Source organism: Capsella rubella, unplaced genomic scaffold (assembly GCF_000375325.1).
Source record: "Capsella rubella cultivar Monte Gargano unplaced genomic scaffold, Caprub1_0 scaffold_6, whole genome shotgun sequence".
Lineage (NCBI taxonomy): Eukaryota > Viridiplantae > Streptophyta > Magnoliopsida > Brassicales > Brassicaceae > Capsella > Capsella rubella.
This window is the reverse complement of record NW_006238918.1, coordinates 6,873,558-6,894,782: the sequence shown is the minus strand read 5'-3', so window position 1 is coordinate 6,894,782 and position 21,225 is coordinate 6,873,558. Positions and strand designations below refer to the sequence as shown.

Sequence of the window (21,225 nt, the reverse complement as noted above, 5' to 3'; positions counted from 1 at the left end):
GATGAGATCTGAACGAATCAAAACATCTGTATCTGGTTTGTAAAAGAAATTATATAATATTTAGCATCTAATATTTTATCAGAAAAGTTACGGATTTTCTTCAGATATTTCTACCAAAAGTGAAGAATTTGTTCTTGATCTTAAAAAAATATCTACAAATATTATTATGTAATCAAGATGGTAATACTTCTTCTATACAAATTGACTTTGTTTGTTCGTACCACAAAAAAATTGACTACCACAAACGACGTATGATTTGAAAAATGTTATTTCGAAAACATATAGACACACATACGCGACGGATGCATGCAAAGCATATGGATGTGGCATACTCTTGTGTTGTGTTAAATGGATGAAGAAACCACGCGAGTACATTTACAAAACCAGATAATTTGGTCATTCGGAATTATTACAAAAGTCAACTGAGTTCGGCTACTACGAGATCTCATCGTCGCAGAAATAGCCGGTTGCTCTAAAGCATGTGTATCATTGTTACTCTTACTTCAAATTCACTAACAACTACAGCATATTATCATTAGTGAGTCGGCAAAGTCTAAAGACCTTCACACTTAAAATAGTTTGTATATGAGTTTCATATCACTGGGATTGTACAACCCAAAATTTTGTTCAGTCCCGGGCGGCTTCTGATTTTCGTTAAACGTTGCAAACAGAAACCCCTCGATACCCTTGTTTGGTCTTGTGTATCATTGTTACAAAAAAATAAAAAAATTGGTAAAAGGTTAAATATATCCGGTGTGGTTAAGTTCCCATTCCCGCCATCCTTCTCCATTGCCCACACAAATACGTCGAACATGTTTGAGTAGCTCAATGGTCCATCTTGTACCACGACATGTTCAGTGGCGAAGATGGCATAGTCGAGACGGATGTTTGCTGGGTCGGACGCGCGCGTAAGGGAAGTAAGGATAGGTGTGAACAAGTATAGGCGTACTTGTTTGGACAATAGTTTCAGCACGGGAACGAGTTGTTCACGAGCTTGGGAAGTGAACATTCCTGCAGAAGGTGGGTACGACTTCTCAAGGGTTGACATAGCTACCACGGTGCTTATCAGGATCGGAAGATTCCTCGACTTGACGAGGTTGGTGAGAGACTGCATGAGCATGACTGGAAGCACTTGAGGACCGATTGGTCCGGGGATGACTTCATTACCGACAGTAACGGCGGCAATCTTGACGTTGGCTAAGTAAGGCTCGATGTTGGTCGTGAACCAGCCTTTAACAGCTTCTTCGCTAGCTGCAAGAGCATTCAAGTCCTGGTCCTTAACGCCAACAGTGACTGCGATAACACAGTGGCCTCGTAAAGCGTTAAGAACCTCTGTGTTCGGGTCGAAGATTCTGATTTCAGTAATGCCTATAGACTTGTAAAGGTTGATAACATTGGACGCACGGAGAGGGAAGGTTATCTCCGAGGAGGCCGTAGTTCAAGCCAATGCTATTTGCTGCGAAAACGGAGCCACTATGGTTGTAGTTGACAAACAACACAATGCTCGAGAGAAAGAGAAAGAACAACTTTTTAGGCGAATAGAGCATAATGAAGCTTTTATCTACAGAATATATTTTGAGTCTTACTCTACTTTTATATTTTGTTTAACTGAATCTAACTACAAGAAACGTATCCAAAAGGAACATGAATTTGATTAGGTAATTAGTAATTTCATGTATAATCGATGTCTTTGGTCATGTATAATCAATTGTGTGGTTAACCAACTATAATTATAAATACATGAACTATTTTATTGATACATCAATCTTAAATACTTGTGCAATTTTTTTTTTACATGACATCAATCTTAATATGACGGGAAAAAAGACATCAATTTTAATACTTGTACCGGAAAATAATTAGGGAATTTTGTCAGCAGTGCCAGTTTGTAAACTCGAATTTCGGCTTCTGCCATTATTGGAAACCTCTTTCAAATCCTGCCACAAGCGAAGGTTTCGTGACGATTTTGCCCTCGGGCAAGCTTGGTTGAGTGTTGCGCCAGAGGCATAGGCAACGTACGAAAATAGGAGGCGATGTGACGTTTTTGGGGGCAGAGGCAGAGGGCATTAAATGATGGGTTGGGGGTATTATCCTGTGTGTAAAAGATTAAAGAGTTGATTACAGATTAAAAGATTAAAGAGGTTGTGTTTGTGTTAGGCATGGAGGACAAGTAGTTCTGGATCGGTTTCTGAACTGCAGCGATTTCGAGTTCTTGGTGAAGAGGGTAGAAGACAACGACGGACAAGATTTAGCAAGAGTTAGCAGGCAATAGAGAACAAAGATAGACAGGTATCGTCCATTATAGTTTGTTGGTTGAGCATTTATTGTTGTTGAGCATTTATTGTTGTTCTTGCTGTGTGTGAGAGAGAAGAACTCACATGTGTGTGATAAAAGCGACGTGTAGGTTGGAAGACATGGACAGGACCGTATGTGTCATCGGGGGCAAATGGACATATTCAGACGAAGGATTTTGGAAATTCAAAGTTACCAGTGGACAAATGGGAGAATGCATGTCTATCGGGTGGGGGTCAAAGTTTTCCGGGTTGACTGAGCGTGTGGCAGATGTTTTGGGTGTTGACCTTGGTGGACAACAACTCGATTTGAGCTTCTGGTACCCAGGCGAAACTGCAGCTTTCACGCATGGGAGAATGCCACCAATTACGATCACCAGCGATGCCGCGTTTGAGCAGTTTAAGGTGAAGCATGCAGAGTACGGCGGTCTGTATTTGTACGCAACTGCGACTGACCGCGTAGGTGATGCGGTGGACATGGACAAGTCCGCCAACGGTGTGGACAATACCGTGTTGACTGCCAAAGACGTGGACAATACATTGTCGGCGACAGAGAAACAAAAAATCCCAGGTGACGATATTGCTACTTTAGTACGTACTGACCATCTGTATAAACTTTAGTACGTACTGACCATCTTTTAAACTAGACTATTGTCCATCATGTTTCTTTTAAACTAGACTAGAATCCTGTCATGTTTCTTTTAAAAAGATGACTGTCCATTTTTTAAAAACAGTACACATAATAGTACCGCATTTCAACAAAGTTACTCCTGTCCTCTTTCCCCCCCCCCTTCCTGCATCAATACGTTTCGCCCAATCATTGGTCCACGTGTTAATAAAGCTTCAACACCTTCTTTCCAGTCACACAGTGTGTAGTCATATCACGTAAGCTTTTAGTTAACTTAAGGTGACTTTAACTTCTTTATTACCCACACCAACAACACATCTATCCCCACTCTCATCCATCCTCTGAGAATGGATCAAAATTCCGACTCGCAGGCTCTTCCTCCGGCTCCCTCTTCCTCCTCCGCGTCTTCAATGCCATACCGACCACGGCCCATGTTGGAAACCGGCATTCCACCCCGTTGTTATTGCGGGTCTGCTCTAAGGATTGTTCGGTGGCCAGAAGGCTTAAACACAAGGCGTCTCTTTTACGAATGCGTGGACGAAGGGGTTATCGATGGACAAATTTGTGTTTCTATGTCCAAATCGTGACCCGCCCTAACATTTTTTTTTTGTTTCTCACAGCCCGAAGGCATTCATCTGACCAAATGGTTGGATGTAGCTATGCTGGAAGAGATTCAGCGTATCAAAGACAGGTACGAAGACCAAGATGAACGTTTTAAATACCTTGCACACACCCCTGAAGGAGAACGCTTCGATCCCAGGAGGATGCTGGCTCGTTTCAAAGCCCAGGAAGAACAACTCGCTAATCTCAATGTGTGTGAAGAGGAGACGAGAATTGCTTTTGCTGCAATCAATTACGAAATTGAGGAGGTTTCAAACAAAACCATCGACATCTCTCAACACTGTCTCCAAATTCGCAAGCTTTTCAAGGCCAATGTCTTAATTTTCATTTCAATTGGAGTGTTATATCTTTTGTTTGTCTTGGCATTTTTCTTCCCTAGGTCTGGTTAAAAATTTCGCTGGTGGACATGTTCGAATATTCCATCATTTTTTGTTTGCTAATCTATGTAATTGACGGCTAGACTATTACTTTCCAAGTAATTAGTTCTGTGGACCAGACTGGGATGTATTCTTGTCCACATTTTTTATGACAGACAACTCTTCGCGAGATTAACAATGTGGTGCTACAAGTTATTCAGCCCAACCGATGGATGAGTTATTCGCATAATGTGATGGACATATTAAGATTTGGGCGGACGAATGTGATGAAATTCGCAGAATCTGATGGACATATTAACATGATGGACTTCCTATACACCCATTAATATGTATTCCTCCTTCGCTATGTGGTGGACGAGATGGGCATAAACAATGGACGACATGGGCAGAACCTAAAATAATGTCCGTAATTTAGATAATGGACATACAATTCGGACAGTTTGGGACGAGATTAACAATGTGGTGGACATACCTACAAGTTGTTCGCATAATGTGATGGACATATTAAGATTTGGACGGACGATTGTGATGAAATGCGCAGAATTTGATGGACATATTAACATGATGGACTCTCTATACACCCATTAATATGTATTGGACAGTGTGGGATTGTTTCAGCTACGATGGACATAACAATGATGGACAACTACCGAGAAAATGTTACAAAGCAGAATTCAGTATCAGCAAACATTTTAAAGTATAAGGGAGGGATAACAATGATGGGCAACTAATGAGACCATGTTAAAAAGCAGAAATCAGTATCAGAATAAAGTTTAAGGGAGGGAAACATTTTAAGAAGGGAAAGAAACAAAAGAGTCTGAAAGGTTTAAGCGGTCAAAGAAACGACACAGTCTTCGAAGATATCAACCGCGAATCTCCTCCTAATCATATCAACAGTGTCCTCGTTTATGGCGTGGTCTGGTTTGTATCCATTAGCGTGTATCTCGATAAACTTCACGGCGAGAGGTCCACAGTCCCCGGTTCTGTCGTTCTGATACACTTTCGATAGCCTCTTGAATTGGAAGACAGTTGGTAGAGGGCAGTCAATGTCTTTTTTTTCGACCAGGTCTAGGAGAATGTGTGGTAGCAGCTCTACCATGGGCTTCATAAGGCTTTCCACCTTAGTGTCGTCGCTGTCAACAATTAGCGGGTCAAGTATTAAGATGAGACCGTCCCTGAGACGAATGGCCAACGCAACCCAATGCGATTTACCCCAATTCATTGGCATGTATACTGTGTCAACATCAGCGAACCAAGCAAGGTTGGACGGGCGGTTGTCTACAAAGCCGCGGACATATTTCCTGATAATGATGTTCCACCGAAATTTTAGCCCATTCTTTATCGCTCTCTGGAAGCGAGGAAATTCATCGCAGATCATGTTGGGGAACCATGTGTCCAGGACAGCAATCCTTCTCTCCCGGAAATGTTCACCATATCGCTTCCACACGGTGTTGAGCATTGCTTCCATATGCTGCATAAATAAACACCTTGTCTGTGAAAACTGGTCACCAATAGACTTATGTATAAGAACACGTCTATCAACAAAAGTGATTGCATAAACTTGTCTACTTAAACAGAAAAAGTTTATTGACAAAATTGTGTTCCAACTTACAGGAGTCCCGACCCACTTTGATGGGGTGTATACTTCTTCAAAAAAGGAATTGCTAACAGCGTGGCCATCTATGATGTAGTCCCTGTTTTTCATCAAACTCTGGGTTATCACGCCATGTCAGGCTGTCATGTATTTTGAACTCGTATAACAAAATTAAAGCTGTTCATTTACTTACTTTTTATTGTGTCCAGCCAGCTTCGCCAGAAACTTATCCCACAACTGTGGTTTAACACCTCTGAAAGGGTTGTACAACCCATCGTCGGAGGAGTCAGCTACATCCGACACCTTTTTCTTCTGCGAAGACTGGCCATACCTTTTCGGCCCCCTCCTCCGTCTCTTAGGTGGCAGGGGGGTTAGGACTTGGTCTACAATAGGGTTTCTCCTTTTTTTAGAGGCCTTTCTTCTCTCTTGAAGTGCTGCGTCCAGTGTACAAAACAAAAAATGACAAACCGAGGGGACAAAACCTTATATAGGGCTTGGTGGACAATTAAGTTACCTTGGGGTCAGTTAGGTCCACCTCTACTACAGCGTCGTCTATCTCCTCTTCGACGTCCTGTTCATCTCCTAAGTTGTCTGAAGAATCTTCGCTGGTATTTTCCTCTCCGCCGTCCTTGGAGTCTTCTTCCGCAACAGAGACCTGCTATATCATCGATAAGAGTTAATACCTGTTTATTGTTCAACAAACAAACCAATTGTGGGCAAGAAGGTTGGATTGACCTGAACAAGTAATCCAGGGTTTATGGATGCAGGGCGGTGGACAGGACTGTCGTCCACTGGGTTTCCATCTGAGACAAGGTTTGCATTCTTGTCCTCCTGCGCTCGTGGATTACCGGGCACGTCGTCGTCTCCCTATAAAAGGTAAAAAATATAGATGAAATGACTAACAAGGAAGGTGGATAACAATTAGATCTTAAGGAATTTGACGACCTACCTGGTCCGAATTGTCTGAAGAGACTTCATTGGAAGATGCCGTGACCTACAATATTAGAAAACACAACATAGTTATAGGCAGTGGCTAATTCCCAGCTTGTCTATCAATACACAATAATACTTGTCTACCAATACCTCTTCAGATCCGGTGGTGTGGGGTTGTGAACAATTAATAATGTCTTCCTGCCCGTCATCCTTGGAATCTGGTTCCTCTACAGATACCTTATATATCATCGAAAATATTTAATACCTACTATAAAAATGGAACAAGCAGAAAGTTAGTGGACAACCAAATAGGATTAACCTGAACTGGTCCGTCATCGACTTCGGTGGGTGAGTCAGTGTTGTGGACAGCATTCTCGTCCTCTGGGGCTGTGCTACCCCCCATGTCGACGTCTCTCTTCTCAACAGCTTCTCCATTAATGCTCCGGAGGATGTCGACAATGTCAGGGCCGTAGCCAGGCCATGCTGACTTGTTAATCTCATCCAATAAATTAGCATCTGTATTGGCAGGTGCTTTACCAGACAACTTCCCAATAATATCATCGATGAAAATATACGCTCAATTTTTGCAGTGTGCTCATGGTTCCTCCGATCTATTTCATCAAGAAGCTCCTGTGCTGTGAGTGTTGGAACGGGTCCATTGATAGGCGGTTCATCGTCCACAGGTGGGGTGGTCTTCCCACTCTTGGCCTTGCGTTTAGTTGGAGCGGGCTTCTTCTGGTTGGGAGCAGTGGCTGCGCCAGGCTCTCTCTTAACGTTGGCAGCCGCAGACTTAACCATCGATGGGAGATTACTGAAACCTCCATGCCAGGACTCAGCCTTGAAGATGTGGCCGTCTTTTATAACCTCGCAAAGAAAATCAACTCGTTCATCTTCCACCTCGTCACCCCATGTAATGGTGCCTAACTCAAGGGTGTGGTCCATTTTTAATATAGATTCAACTTGGAGCTGGAAAAGGAAGATAGAGCAATGTCAAACGTGGGCAAAAAACTTAATATGTTGTCCGCATCTTCCTCGTTAAGCCTACTAGCGATGTTTCATACATGCCTATCACCAGATTATCTTGTCTATTGCCGAGTCTAATTTGTCCATCCATGAAATAGAAATGTCTATCTAATCATGTCTACCAGCGAACTGGCCACTAAATATGCAACATATAAGAACAAAGAATGGACAACTAAATCTAATCCTGTCTATCAGATAACTGGCCACTAAATATGCAACATATAAGAACAAAGAATGGGCAACTAACCTTTTCGTCCAGCTCCGTCTCAAGGATTGTTGAATTATGGAACGTCTTGCACATAGTGAGTTGGGAAACAGATCGGAAAGCGAATGTCTCAGAATCATCGGGCCCTAGGAGATAGTTCTGGAGCAGAGGGACGGCTTGGAGTATGAGCAACTGGATGGCTAGTGTGAAGCCATGGGTAGCAGTGTGGGATTGCATAAGTTTCTGTGCAAGTTCATCAGCGGATTTGTTGACAGAACCCACAGATACAGTAACCATTGTCCGCTCGAATGATAGACGACCCCAGGGGAAGCTGTCAAAGGAATTGATGTCTTCAAGCATCTGAACGACCTTCCTCGAGGCTCTTACGTTGGAGGAGTCGCAGACAAGGATACCCTCAACTATGACAAGGAGTGCAAGTCTTAGTCTCTTCTGACCATCCATTCTTTTAGGCTTAGGCAACCTTTTGTCCCGCTTCAACCAATCTACAATGTCCCGAATACTCATAGAGCTATGAGGACCAAACAGTTTTGTCCAATACGTTTCATCCTTGCGCCGTGGCGTTTGCATCTTCTCGATCTCCTGTTCCGGCGGGTATGGGTTGCAGTTAAGCCCTGTTAAAATGGCAAACCCTCTCATGGAAAATCGTATGGGATGTCCTCCATATACAAACCACATCTCGTGACGTTTATCGGTGACCAGCGAACGACAAAGAACTTGGTGTACAAGCTTTCCAGATAGGGAACTTCTCCGAATAGGGAGCTTCAATAGACCACCGAAAGATGACTGCTTCAGCCACTCAAACTACAAAGACCCGTGCAAAACGTCAACGATGTCTATAAGATATTCAGGCCTGGAATATGAATTAATGCGCCCTCCTGCAGGGTACCGATTGGTAGCAAATAGCCGGGGTGGAAGCATGGACATTTCAATGGATTCGTCTGTTGGGCTGTCTACTGCTTCAGTGTTGTCCACCGGCGTGTTTCTATTCACCAACAGGAATCGTGTTAACAACAATAAGCATTCTGGGCACGCAAAAACATATCTTATACTCAAACTACCTTAAGGGTCTTGGGATGTCCACTGGCCGGGAGGCCGCTTTGAGACCAAGGACAATTTCTCTTGCCGGGGGTCTACAATTGGATTAAAATTGTAGGCGATTTAGTACAAATAGACGAAACCAGAAAGGAAAACTACGGGGGTAGTAGACAAAATTTTGTCTATCCGGCGAAAACTTACCCTTTAGACTGGAGATGGACAACCGGCGGATGTTTATTTGGTGATGCCGAGCGAAGAGAAGATCTATTCATGAGCAAAATTACCAGTATTTAATAGAAAGGTTATTATTGATAGAAAAAAAAAAATTGTCCTGCACGACAACCATACCTTCTCCGGGCAGAATTGGAAACGTCCACGGGGATTCTAGGTCTCTCGTGTCTAACGGCGTCTTCAACCGGGGGTTTTAGGGTTTCAGCGGAGTCGCCAGAGATCGGATGTACGGCGTCGGCAGTCGGTTCGGGGATGGTCGAGCTCTGATGTACCGCCTCGCAAGTCGCGCCGGGTGTTTCGGGGCTGCCAACTTCGAGACGGCCTACCGGGAGCCTTTGGTTCTTCACCCCTGTCTCCTCGGGCGCGATGTCATCTTCGCTATCGACATCGTGGACGGGGTTTCTGTCTTCGGCGAGGAGTCTGTCTTCGAAGCCAGTGTGAGCAGATGTGGGGATCTCGTGATGCTGGTCCGGCACATCTGTCGGCTCGGTCGCTATCGACATCGTCGACGGGGGTGAAGTAATCGGAGGGTCTTCAGTTTCCATGGGTTCAGCGGTTTGAATCGGATCCAAACGAGAAGAGATTTTCCTGGAGAAGAATTTGGATAAAGTTAGTTGTTTGTCCATCAGTTAATGATGTTTTGTGATAAATGAAAATTCAGTTTCGTGGGTATAGCAAGTGAACGGTCGCATGGGGAAGACGCACCTTTCTGTCCTGTCGTCGAAGAGGAGCGAGGCAGAGCAGCGAATTCGGCCAGGGTTAGATTGGTCTTTTTACCAAGCCTTTGTGGTAGGCGGGAGAAGACACTTCTCGAAATGGCAGTCTGCAGAAGATTTTTCACTGTACATGGCATAGAAGACAATTTTCTCAAATAATTATAGTGTTGATATATCATGAAACTATGAACTTTCTATTATAATTGAATTTTTTATAATAAAACCAAAACTAAATTATTTAATAATAAAAAACGAATGTAAGGTTTTTCCATTTTTGTTTCTCTTCCACTTTGATGAGAAACAATTTTGTTAGATGGTTCATCACAAAAAGGAAAAGATTGAGAAATATTTATTTGGTGTCGATTTTGAATAATCATCATGACTTCTAGTAAATATTTAGAGAATAAAATAGAAATAGGAAATGATATGTTTTTTTTTTGTTTTCTTAAGAAGTGGTCACCAATAGCAAAATATTACTTGTAAAAAGAAAATAATTTGCCAAATCTTTTTAAATTGGTCATTCACCATAAACACTCCCGTTTCTCGTTCTTTTAGGTATTCTTCTTTTTTTTTCGCCCTTATGTTTCTTTTACTTTGGGAAGTTATTGGATAGTCGTTAAGAGTGTGGTTCTGGCTTTGTGAAATTCGAGTCTAGTCTTTACCTTTTGTATGGCTTTGGATGTTTTTGGATCCACATTTATGCTCTTTTGTGGCACCCTTATCGTCTTAGTGGGAACCTATACTGCAATATGTAGATCATATTTCGAATTGGCTGCTATTTTGTGGCAGCTTGAAAGAGATATTTATTCTTTTTCATATATCGTTCCATATTTGTTAGTTCAACGGGGGTTTTATAGTTCTTATGGTGACTTTTATAGTCCTCATTTCTCTTTTAAAAGCTTATCTTTCTCCCAAATACTTTACTTGTGTTTAATGGTATTGTAATAGCAAGCATTGTCGTCGAGATTGTTCTGCTTAGAGCAAAAGCGATAGATTGTTTCTTAACACTCTTTCCGTTCTGTTTTTGCTGACTGTTTGGCTCTGGAAACAATGCTTCCTCTTCATGTTTCACCCTAATCCGTCAGTCTCTTTATGAGCTTTGTTGTTGTTTCTAGTAGAACCCGATTACACGATCTCTAGTCGTTTTGGTTTATTTGGTTTTTCATAGCTTTGATGTATATGGGGGAGGCTAAACTTCACTCCTTTAATTGACATTTTAACTTTGTCAAAAAGAAAAAGACAATGACAAAAGTTAAAGAAAATAAGTGACTTGAAAAACAAGGGATTTTATTCTCACGTTTATAAATACAAAACCACTTTAATAACTTTTTAGATTGGGGAAAAAATCAAGGAGTAATTAGTCATAGAATCAGCAGCAGCTTAAGGTGGAGAGAGGGGAGACGTGTGATCGTGAATTATGAGTGAAGCTGTTGACTTGAGCTTGACGACCACTCCCTCGAAGCTTTTGGGGAAGCGAGACAGAGAGCAAAAAAAGGGTCAAATAAAAAACAAAAACAAAAAAGCTAAAAAGCAGCGTGGAAATTACTTCGCTGAGGAGGCAAACCAAAAACACCCAATTCTCACTGCTACTGCTGCTGCTGCCACTCACAACTTTCTTCCTGCTTTGACCATGCCGTACGGTGAAATCGCCGGCGATTTTGGCTCACCCGACTGTGACGCCGATGCTTCTTCCGACATTCACCTCTCTTCTTCTTCATCTTTCTCTTCCTTTTCTTCTTCTTCTTCCTCTTTGTTCTCCGCGCCTGGTGCTTGTACGGATGATCCCTCCGCGAAGATGGAGAAAGACCCTAGGAAAATCGCCAGGAGGTTTGATTTTTCGATTTTTCTTTTCCTTTTCTTTTCCCAACACCTTTCGGAGCTTGCATTTCTTTGCTTGCTTACACGATTCTGTACGGATGATGTTCGTCTCTATCTGGGCTGTGTTTTTTTTTCTTTCTATCGACTCTGTTTTTTTGTATCTGTTGCAGCTGCAGTTTTTGTATAAGTTTATCGGATGGCTGGATTGTCTTATGTTTAGGGAATGATCGGATACATCGTTGTTGATTGTGTTGAACTTCTTTTTCTGGTGGGGCTTAATGATTTCTCTTTGCTTTATGAAGGTATCAGCTGGAGCTGTGTAAGAAAGCGATGGATGAGAACATTATTGTTTACTTGGGAACAGGTTGTGGGAAGACTCACATTGCTGTGATGCTTATATATGAGCTCGGTCACTTGGTTCTTCGTCCTAAGAAAAGTGTTTGTATTTTTCTTGCTCCTACCGTGGCTTTGGTCGAACAGGTCAGAGGTTTTTCATTTTGATTGGTGTTTACTGGAGCTCATTACTGCGGATTGATTAGTTTCTTTCTTCAAGTTCTCACTTTCTTGAGTTTGTTGTTGTTTACAGCAAGCTAAGGTCATATCAGACACTATCAACTTCAAAGTTGCAGTACATTGTGGAGGCAAGAGGATTGTGAAGAGCCACTCTGACTGGGAGAGAGAGATTTCAGAGAATGAGGTGATTTCCTTTTTTCTACCTTCTATTTTTAGCCTATATAAGTCTCATTAAGTTGATTATTTTTTCCATTTCACATTTATGTGGGAAACATTGCTTTGACATATGCGATCATCTTTCAATTCTGTTGTTATTGGCCCTGAATGTTTCCTGCAGGTTCTTGTAATGACTCCACAAATATTGCTGCATAACTTACAGCACTGTTTCATCAGGATGGAGTCTATCTCGCTTCTAATATTTGATGAGTGTCATCATGCTCAACAACAAAGCAACCATCCTTATGCAGAAATCATGAAGGTATCTTCCTTCACATTATTGGTATCTGATTTCTGAAACATTTTTCACATAGAATCATCTTTTAGTTGCTCCACTTTGATGCAAATGCAGGTTTTTTATAAATCAGAAAGTTTACTACAGCCTCGAATATTTGGAATGACTGCATCTCCAGTTGTTGGCAAAGGTAGGCCCCATTTCTCTAATGTTGACTCCGGATTACAAGCCCATTACTGTCCAATTTTTTTTTATTATGAGAGGGTCTAAATCATTCCCTTAGAAATAATATAGTCGACAAAAGTAGCTTCTGCATTGAATTGCTTTTGTTCTTTTTCTTTTGATTGTGAGGTATCTCTTGATCCTTATAATACCTGCTACTTATGATCATCTCGCTCTATACATGGTCCACCTTTTAACAGCTCTATCTACTTTTCAGGGTCTTTTCAATCGGAGAATTTATCGAAAAGCATAAATAGCCTTGAAAATTTGCTCAATGCCAAGGTATTTGCTGGTTCTGAAATTCCGTATTTTCACTGGGAGGTCGGTGTTGGCAGATGAACTTAAAGCACAACTCTTTACCTTAGGATTGGAAATTCTAATTTGCATTTTGGTATTTAAGTATGCAAGATATCTTTGCTAGCTAGAAATGATTGATACCAACTTCTTTATGTTGAACCCTATTACACTCTCTGTCTAATAGGGTCATACCAAAGTAGAAATAGCACTTTGCTAATGCTTGAATCTTTTATTTTGGGTATTTGCGTCCCAAGCTTATGGTAACCAAACTAATCATTTATTGTAAGTTAAAAGTAGAATTATCTTTCTCATAGCTTAGTTCACACTAATGTTCTTACATTCAGTTGGTCTTTCCAAACATATTCTAATATTTCCCTCTTTGTCTCCGTGTTCTGAAAGGTTTATTCAGTAGAAAGCAATGTCCAGCTGGATGGTTTTGTTTCATCTCCTTTAGTCAAAGTATATTATTATCGGTCCGCTATGAGTGATGCATCTCAATCGACCATCAGATACGAAAACTTGCTGGAGGACATCAAACAGCGGGTTGTCTAATGTGTCTCATAATTCTTTTGGCTCACTGTTCCTTGATATATGAACTGATATGTCTTCTTGATATGAACAGTGCTTAGCATCACTTAAGCTGCAGATTGATACCCATCAAACAAAAAGCCTCCTAAATATGAAAAGGCTTCTCAAAAGAACTCATGATAATCTTATATACACTCTGATGAATCTTGGCCTCTGGGGAGCAATACAGGTAGACATTTCATACTGAAACGATTTATAGATTTGATATTAGGGTTTCAGTTTTTGATTACAGATGTATTGATTACTTGTATTTCCTGGTTTCTTCAATGTTTTAGGGTACAGTAATAATCATAATTCCAATTATTCAACTTTTGCATTAGTAGTGTACTAGATCAAAGTCAAAGAATATGACTGGCATAGAATTCCCTAAGAGTACGATATGGAAAGAGTGGAAAGAAATAAGGGCTCCTGTTAGATGCTTGCTGAATAGCTGTATAAAAAATTCCTAGAGAAAATTTGTCAGTAAGGTTCCGTGCATTTTTGATTTTATTATCTGAACGGTCATCTAACCTCGTCTTGCGAAATTGAATCTCTCTATGTTGTTTCTTGTTTTAGTCATACATATCTTAATGCAATCATTAGCGTGCTAATGTTTATTCTCTTCTTTTGTTGGAGGCTGCTAAAATCCAATTGAATAGTGACCATAATGAACAAGAAGATCATGTGGGAGAGAAGCATAAGTTAAAGATATGTGATACTTATCTTTCTCTGGCTGCTGAGGTCCTCTCCTCTGGTGTTGCTGAAGGTAAGATGGACATAGTACCATAGTGAGTATTATTTTTTTCTATGACATGAAATTTTTTCAAATATGGCTATGGTAGAAACCGAAACAATTTTTACTGCTTATCTTTTTGTAGAGTTGCAACTTTTAAAATATCTACTGTATTCACTGTATTTATTATTTTAATGTGAATGCCCTATTACACAATCCATTGATTGCCTCATTATATGTTTTTAATTGTGGTTGTAGATGAGAATGCATCTGAAGTCCTCAGCTTAGCGGCGTTGAAGGAACCATTATTCTCTAGAAAGCTAGTTCAATTGATTGAAATCCTTTCGGTATTCAGGTTGGTACTTGAGAGAGGTGACAGAGTCTTAGAATGCTTTTGTTCTGAATATTCCATAAAGCATGTGAAAAGTAAAGAAATGAATGAACTGTTTCTTAGCTTTTTAGAGTGGCCACATAACCAAAACCCAATACTGAATATGAGTTTTCTAATTGTTAACATTTGTGTGAAAGATGACAAACTTACTTATGTAAGAAAGTCTAGTCCTGTCTTTCACCTTTACTTTTTTTAATTTGTTTTTTCCTTTATATACGACTGAGAACTTAGTGATGAAGCTTTATAGATACACAAGAAATTTCCGACCATCGATAGATCTCAGTTCAAAAGTCAGAGTATGGCCTTTTCTGAGTAAACAACTTCCAGCTGATGGCTTTTCTAGTAAACTACTTCCAGCTCCTAATTCACCATGAAAAAGACATTGGGTATTTCTATATGAACATGGTAGTTGTTATTGTGCACTGAGTCCTGTGAAATCTTGATTGCTTCTCACTATATTGTTCAATTTTTATGCTCATGAGTGCATTATGGAAGAGAAGCCAATGTTATTTCAGTAAACATCCATTTTTTTATTTTTTTTTCAGGCTAGAGCCACACATGAAGTGTATAATATTTGTCAATCGGATTGTGACTGCAAGAACGTTGTCATGCATACTGAACAAGTTGGAACTGCTGCGGTCTTGGAAGTCTGATTTCCTTGTTGGAATTAGTTCTGGACTTAAGAGCATGTCAAGGAAGAGTATGGAAACAATACTTAAACGGTTCCAATCTAAAGAGGTGATACTCAGTTTTAAACCTGTAGTTAGTATTGGGTATCTTTACTATAGCCTACACACATGATATATATTATCTAGAAAAAGAAACATGCAAACAACCATTTGGATAAACAATTTATTATCTAGGATCATTCGTCAAGCCACTTCCAAGTCCCAGCTAACTTCTATAGGCTCCTTTTCATGTTCCAGCTCAATTTACTGGTTGCCACTAAAGTTGGTGAAGAAGGCCTTGATATTCAGACATGTTGTCTCGTGATCCGTTACGATTTACCAGAGACTGTTACCAGCTTCATACAGTCCAGGGGCCGTGCTCGAATGCCTCAGTCTGAATATGCATTTTTAGTGGACAGGTATGTAGGAATAAGAAACTGACAAGGCCATAAGTAAGAGTCCGCTTTCCCTTCCTATGCGTTTAACACTGATTTTCCTTTCCTAAATCAGTGGAAACGAGAAAGAGATGGATCTTATTGAAAATTTTAAAGTAAATGAAAATAGAATGAATCTGGAAATTACTTCCAGAACGTCAGAGGAAATTTGTCCTATACTTGATGAGGAGTTATACAGAGTTCATGAGACAGGAGCTTGTATCAGTGGTGGAAGTAGCATCTCTCTTCTCTATAAATATTGTTCTAGGCTTCCACATGATGAGTAAGACTTCCAATTTTCCGTTGGTGCTTTTTATAGAGATTCACCTTGCACAGTAATTGGGAACTTGTTCCTGTCATAACTGAATCTCCATTTGCTGCATTTTTTCCCCTCAGGTTTTTTCAGCCAAAACCAGAGTTTCAATTCAAGCCTGGTGACGAATTTGGTGGAACTATCTGTCGCATAATTTTACCTGCTAATGCTCCTATAAGTGAAGTCTTCAGTTCACTACTACCTTCGACTGAAGCTGCGAAAAAGGATGCTTGTCTAAAGGCTGTGTATGAGTTGCACAACTTGGGTGTACTTAACGATTTTCTGTTGCCAGATTCAAAGGATGAAATTGAGGACGAATTTTCAGATGATGACTTTGACTTTAATAACGTTGAAGGTGCATGAATGGTTCAGTGATAAATCTAAGTTGTTTATACTCGTTGTATAACGACATCTAATTTATTTCCTGCTAGGTGAAGGCTGTTCACGAGGTGAACTGTATGAGATGCTTGTTCCTGGCTTGTTTAAACAAAAGTGGGATCCTTCAACAAGTTGTGTCAATCTTCATTCTTACTACATAAGGTTTGTGCCTCATCCCGCAGATAGGATCTACAGAAAGTTTGGTTTTTTCATGAAGTCACCTCTTCCCGTTGAGGCTGAGACTATGGGTTTTGATCTTCACCTTGCTCATCAAAGATCTGTAAGTGTAAAGATTTTTCCAGCAGGAGTCACCACATTTGACAACGATGAGGTATTGAGCTTTTTATTAGATTGAAATGAAACTAGAATGAACTTATCTTATTTGATTATGTCTATGCAGATAAGGTTAGCGGAGCTTTTTCAGGAGGTTGCCCTAAAAGTTCTTTTTGAACGGCAGGAGCTCATTCCGGAATTTGTTCCCTTAGAACTGCAATACTCTTCTAGAACATGCAAATCTACCTTCTACCTTCTTCTTCCAATCAGTCTGCAGGATGCAGAAAGTCATATATCTGTAGATTGGGTGACTATCAATAGATGCTTGTCATCACCAATCTTTAAGACTCCATCTGTGTTAGTGGAAAATATAGTTCCTCCTACGGGATCTCATTTGAAGCTCGCAAATGGCTGCTGGAATATTGATGATGTGAAGAACAGCTTGGTTTTTACTACACACAATAAACAATTTTACTTTGTTGCTGATATCTGCCATGGAAGAAATGGTTTCAGTCCTGTTAAGGAATCAAGCACCAGAAGCCATGTGGAGAGCACATATAAATTGTAAGCACTAAACTTCTATTATTCAGATTGTTCGATGGGGACATGTATTCTGCTTTTTTTCTTTCACGTTTCTCTTTAGCTTTTGTTTGTTATAATGTTATTTGTCCTTTTCTACAGAGCAGTATGACAATCCATATACAATTGGTTGGAACTTTTAGCCTTATGATTATATGATTATCTGAGTTTACGAACCTTCTCATTTTCATGCGTAAATTAGGTATGGCGTGGAACTCAAGCATCCTCTACAGCCACTCTTGCGTGTGAAACCAGTTTGTCATGTTAGGAACCTGCTTCACAACCGAATGCAGAAGAATTTGGGTAGATTTTCTTAACTGATTTTTGCATATCACAATTTTCTTGCGCACGTACATACACACATAACATTCTCACATTGTCAGGAACAGAACCACAAGAACTTGCGGAATACTTCATAGAGATTCCTGCTGAGCTTTCACAGTTAAAGATAAAAGGATTTTCGAAAGACCTCGGAAGCTCGTTATCATTGCTACCGTCAATCATGCATCGTATCGAGAATTTACTCGTGGCTATTGAACTGAAACATGTGCTGTCCGCTTCGATCCCTGAGATAGCTGAAGTTTCTGGTCACAGAGTAATCTCATTTCACTTGATAAACCATTTGCTTGATTTTCATAAAACTTGTTAATGTTTGATACTTTACTGACCAAGTGAGTTGGTATAGGTACTCGAGGCGCTCACAACAGAGAAATGTCATGAGCGCTTATCTCTTGAAAGGCTTGAGGTGCTTGGTGATGCATTCCTCAAATTTGCCGTTAGCCGACACCTTTTTCTACACCATGATAGGTTTGATGAAGGAGAGTTGACTCGGAGACGCTCTAACATTGTTAACAATTCCAACTTGTGTAGGCTTGCAATCAAGAGGAATTTGCAGGTTCACAGAATTTTTATAAATGCTTTGATTGCTGGTACATTTTAAATCTTGTTTGAGCTGATTGCTACGAACCATGAAAATACTGATCATGTTCGTAAAGCGCCGTCAGAACCCTTGCCTCCATACATTTGATATATTCGCAGTTACATATTTCAAAAAATAATTCTTATAGATAGAGGCAAACTAAAAGGTACTGATTTAGTAATCTAGTTATTTTGGATATTATTCACCTTGTACTTTTTTCCAGGTCTACATCCGGGATCAAGCATTTGATCCTACTCAGTTCTTTGCATTTGGCCATCCATGCAGAGTAACCTGTGACGAGGTAATGGTAAAAGAGGTCCATTCCTTGAATAAGGGTCCTGGGCTTTCGGAGTCAAATACTGGTGAAATCAGATGCAGCAAAGGCCATCATTTTTTGTACAAGAAAACAATTGCTGATGTGGTTGAGGCTCTTGTGGGAGCTTTCTTAGTTGACAGTGGCTTCAAAGGTGCCGTGAAATTTCTTAGGTGGATTGGTATAAATGTTGATTTTGTATCCTCGCAAGTACAAGATGCTTGTGTTGCAAGCAGGCGCTACATGCCACTCACTACTCGCAATAATTTGGAAGCCCTTGAAAACCAGCTTAACTATACGTTCCTCCACAAAGGTCTACTTGTACAAGCCTTTATTCATCCATCTTACAACAAGCATGGAGGAGGCTGCTACCAGGTAATTTTTTATTTCCTTATTTTTCATTTCTCTCTATAAGATCCATTTATGTAACCAAATTCTCTAATTGGGCGTCTGCAGAGATTGGAGTTTCTTGGGGATGCTGTTCTGGACTACTTGATGACGTCCTATTTTTTCACAGTTTTCCCGACACTGAAACCTGGCCAATTGACCGATCTAAGATCGCTTTCCGTAAATAATAAGGCGCTAGCAAATGTTGCTGTCAATTTTTCGCTAAAGAGATTTCTATTTTGCGAGTCCATTTATCTCCATGAAGCTATAAATGATTATACCAATTTCCTGGCAGCGTCAACATCGGCAAGTGGACCATCTGAAGGTCCAAGATGCCCAAAGGTGTGTTTCGAACTTCCTTTCACACGCAGACGACATTTTAACGCTTTTATTTGGTACTTAAGTATGTTTATGGTGGATTTGTTTAATACGTTATACGCTACAGTAATTTTCAGAGATTGTTTTGTGATTATGCTAAAAGAATTGCGTGATAGTCTATGGAGATATGTACATTTTATTTACTTTCCATCATTACCAAATATGCCAATTTTTGAGCCAGGTAAGGAAACTATGATGAGTTTCCCTAATAATATCTGACTTACATTTTGAGAATCTCAAACTATCTCCGTTAGCTTTCTTCCTTAATTTTTTTCCTTCATGAGATGGTGAATTGAAGAGACCTATGCCCATCTCATTATTTAAGTTTTTCCGTCAGTTAATATCTTAATTATATAAAAACATACATGGCTATAGTTGTGAAAGAACTAATATAGTTATTATAATTTTATGCAGGTTCTTGGTGACTTGGTAGAATCCTGTTTGGGGGCTTTTTTCCTTGATTGTGGGTTCAACTTAAATCGTGTCTGGACTATGGTGCTATCATCATTTCTAGATCCAGTCAAAAACTTGTCTAACCTGCAGATTAGTCCTGTAAAGGAACTGATTGAACTTTGCCAGTTTTACAAGTGGGATCGGGAAATATTAGTGACGAAGAAGGTTGGTGCTTTTTCTGTTGAATTAAAAATGACCAAGAAAGGTTGTTGCCTTACAGCTTCTGCAACTGGTCGGAACAAAAGAGATAGCACAATAAAGGCTGCACAGCTGATGATTACATATCTGAAGGTAATTTTTCTTAAGAATCAAAGAAACTGCTGTGCAACGAGTTTCTTGAGTTGATGTGATGTATATATATCTTGAGCTCGTAGTGTTCTTTATGTAACTCGTAATTTTAAGAACTTCTTTGTGTAATTCATCTGCAGGCACATGAGCACATAACAACATCCAATCCATTGGAAGATGTTCTGAAGAATAGCATCCGAAATGAAGCTAAATTAATTGGCTACAATGAAGAGCCTATAAATGTTGTGGATCTTGATGGGCTGGACGTTGAAAACCTAAAACTCCAAGAAATTTTTGGCGAGAATAGTGAAATAAGCAGCTCATACATCATCAGGCGAGGTATCCCTCAGGAACCATCTAAAACAGAAAACAGACTTCCTCAACAGACCATCAGGGAAGCAGGTATGTGGATTGATTCTTGTGTATTTATTAGGAGACAGTAATTTTGGCGCAGTATATATCCTGAATTACTGATTCTTGTACTAAAACTCAACAGGTGGACCAATCACCAAAACCGCAAAATCCCTCTTGCTTGAAACATGTGCTGCTAACTGTTGGAAGCCACCTAAATTCGAATGTTGTGAGGAGGAAGGACCAGGCCACCTGAAATCGTGAGTAAATCGGTCAAACTACTAATTTGATTAGAAAAAATATGTCCGTCATTGGGTTTCATGTCATTGATTGTGTGTATGTGTGTGTTACAGATTTGCCTACAAGGTAATCCTGGAAGTTGAAGATGCCCCTAATATGACACTGGAGTGTTATGGTGATGCTAGACCAACAAAGAAAGGTGCAGCAGAGCACGCTGCCCAAGCTGCTATATGGTGCCTCAAGCATTCTGGATTCCTTTGCTGATGATCTCGAGTGGCTATAGTTTGGTTAGAAAGAGAGGTTAGCGTAGGCATATATAATTGTCTTAGAACTAAATATTAGCATATATGATAAAACACATACAATATCCGAAAGAGAGAAAAATATGTATGAAGGAGATTACAGGTTCTAAACCTAGACCAACCAATACCATTGGTCTTGGAGCCAAGAGCTTCGAGGCTAAGGTTTTCTTTGACCCCTCTTCGGAATATAAAGTATATATTTCTGGGATGCTTGACACCGGGATAGGTGCCCAAAAAATTGTTTACTCATCTCATCCCTCATGCGTCAAATTGTATCTAATG

General features: G+C 40.2%; 2 protein-coding genes and 1 pseudogene across 5 annotated transcripts; 1 reads left to right on the top strand and 2 right to left on the bottom strand.

Moving 5' to 3' along the window:
- Nucleotides 1-569: 569 nt before the first annotated feature.
- LOC17881592 lies at nucleotides 570-1,547 on the bottom strand (annotated as a pseudogene).
- A 4,089-nt stretch (nucleotides 1,548-5,636) lies between these two features.
- LOC111829910 lies at nucleotides 5,637-8,368 on the bottom strand. The gene is made up of 8 exons (XM_023779955.1): nucleotides 7,715-8,368; nucleotides 7,020-7,410; nucleotides 6,764-6,960; nucleotides 6,595-6,681; nucleotides 6,461-6,505; nucleotides 6,247-6,378; nucleotides 6,026-6,166; nucleotides 5,637-5,651 (listed from the first exon to the last, which is right to left on the bottom strand). Exons 1-8 carry the CDS (start codon nucleotides 8,366-8,368, stop codon nucleotides 5,637-5,639), a joined length of 1,662 nt encoding a protein of 553 aa, XP_023635723.1.
- A 2,522-nt stretch (nucleotides 8,369-10,890) lies between these two features.
- On the top strand, nucleotides 10,891-21,188 carry LOC17881171 (dicer-like protein 4). Of its 4 annotated transcripts, none has more exons than XM_023780422.1 (25): nucleotides 10,891-11,502; nucleotides 11,796-11,973; nucleotides 12,080-12,190; nucleotides 12,344-12,484; nucleotides 12,575-12,647; nucleotides 12,897-12,961; nucleotides 13,376-13,519; nucleotides 13,599-13,733; nucleotides 14,180-14,309; nucleotides 14,535-14,631; nucleotides 15,213-15,405; nucleotides 15,594-15,754; nucleotides 15,846-16,052; nucleotides 16,166-16,437; nucleotides 16,520-16,791; nucleotides 16,861-17,297; nucleotides 17,515-17,615; nucleotides 17,696-17,907; nucleotides 17,998-18,207; nucleotides 18,455-18,919; nucleotides 19,001-19,273; nucleotides 19,724-20,053; nucleotides 20,191-20,452; nucleotides 20,547-20,661; nucleotides 20,755-21,188. In XM_023780422.1, the coding sequence occupies exons 1-25, from the start codon at nucleotides 11,093-11,095 to the stop codon at nucleotides 20,903-20,905; spliced, it is 5,145 nt and encodes a 1,714-aa protein (XP_023636190.1). In that variant the 5' UTR covers nucleotides 10,891-11,092; the 3' UTR covers nucleotides 20,906-21,188. The 4 variants fall into 4 exon arrangements, with proteins under 4 accessions (XP_023636190.1, XP_023636188.1, XP_023636189.1 ...); XM_023780420.1 differs by having other exon boundaries at nucleotides 16,514-16,791; XM_023780421.1 differs by having other exon boundaries at nucleotides 10,892-11,502; nucleotides 16,514-16,791; nucleotides 17,702-17,907.
- Nucleotides 21,189-21,225: the final 37 nt, after the last annotated feature.

Coding starts and splice junctions, on each gene's coding strand:
- LOC17881171 (XM_023780420.1), top strand. CDS start 11,093: ATGAGTGAAGCTGTTGACTTGAGCTTGACGACCACTCCCTCGAAGCTT. Junction 12,648..12,896: donor ATCTCCAGTTGTTGGCAAAG/GTAGGCCCCATT, acceptor TCTACTTTTCAG/GGTCTTTTCAATCGGAGAAT. Junction 12,962..13,375: donor AAAATTTGCTCAATGCCAAG/GTATTTGCTGGT, acceptor GTGTTCTGAAAG/GTTTATTCAGTAGAAAGCAA.
- LOC111829910 (XM_023779955.1), bottom strand. CDS start 8,368: ATGTGGTTTGTATATGGAGGACATCCCATACGATTTTCCATGAGAGGG. Junction 6,961..7,019: donor GCACACTGCAAAAATTGAGC/GTATATTTTCAT, acceptor CTGCCAATACAG/ATGCTAATTTATTGGATGAG. Junction 6,167..6,246: donor ACCCTGGATTACTTGTTCAG/GTCAATCCAACC, acceptor ATGATATAGCAG/GTCTCTGTTGCGGAAGAAGA.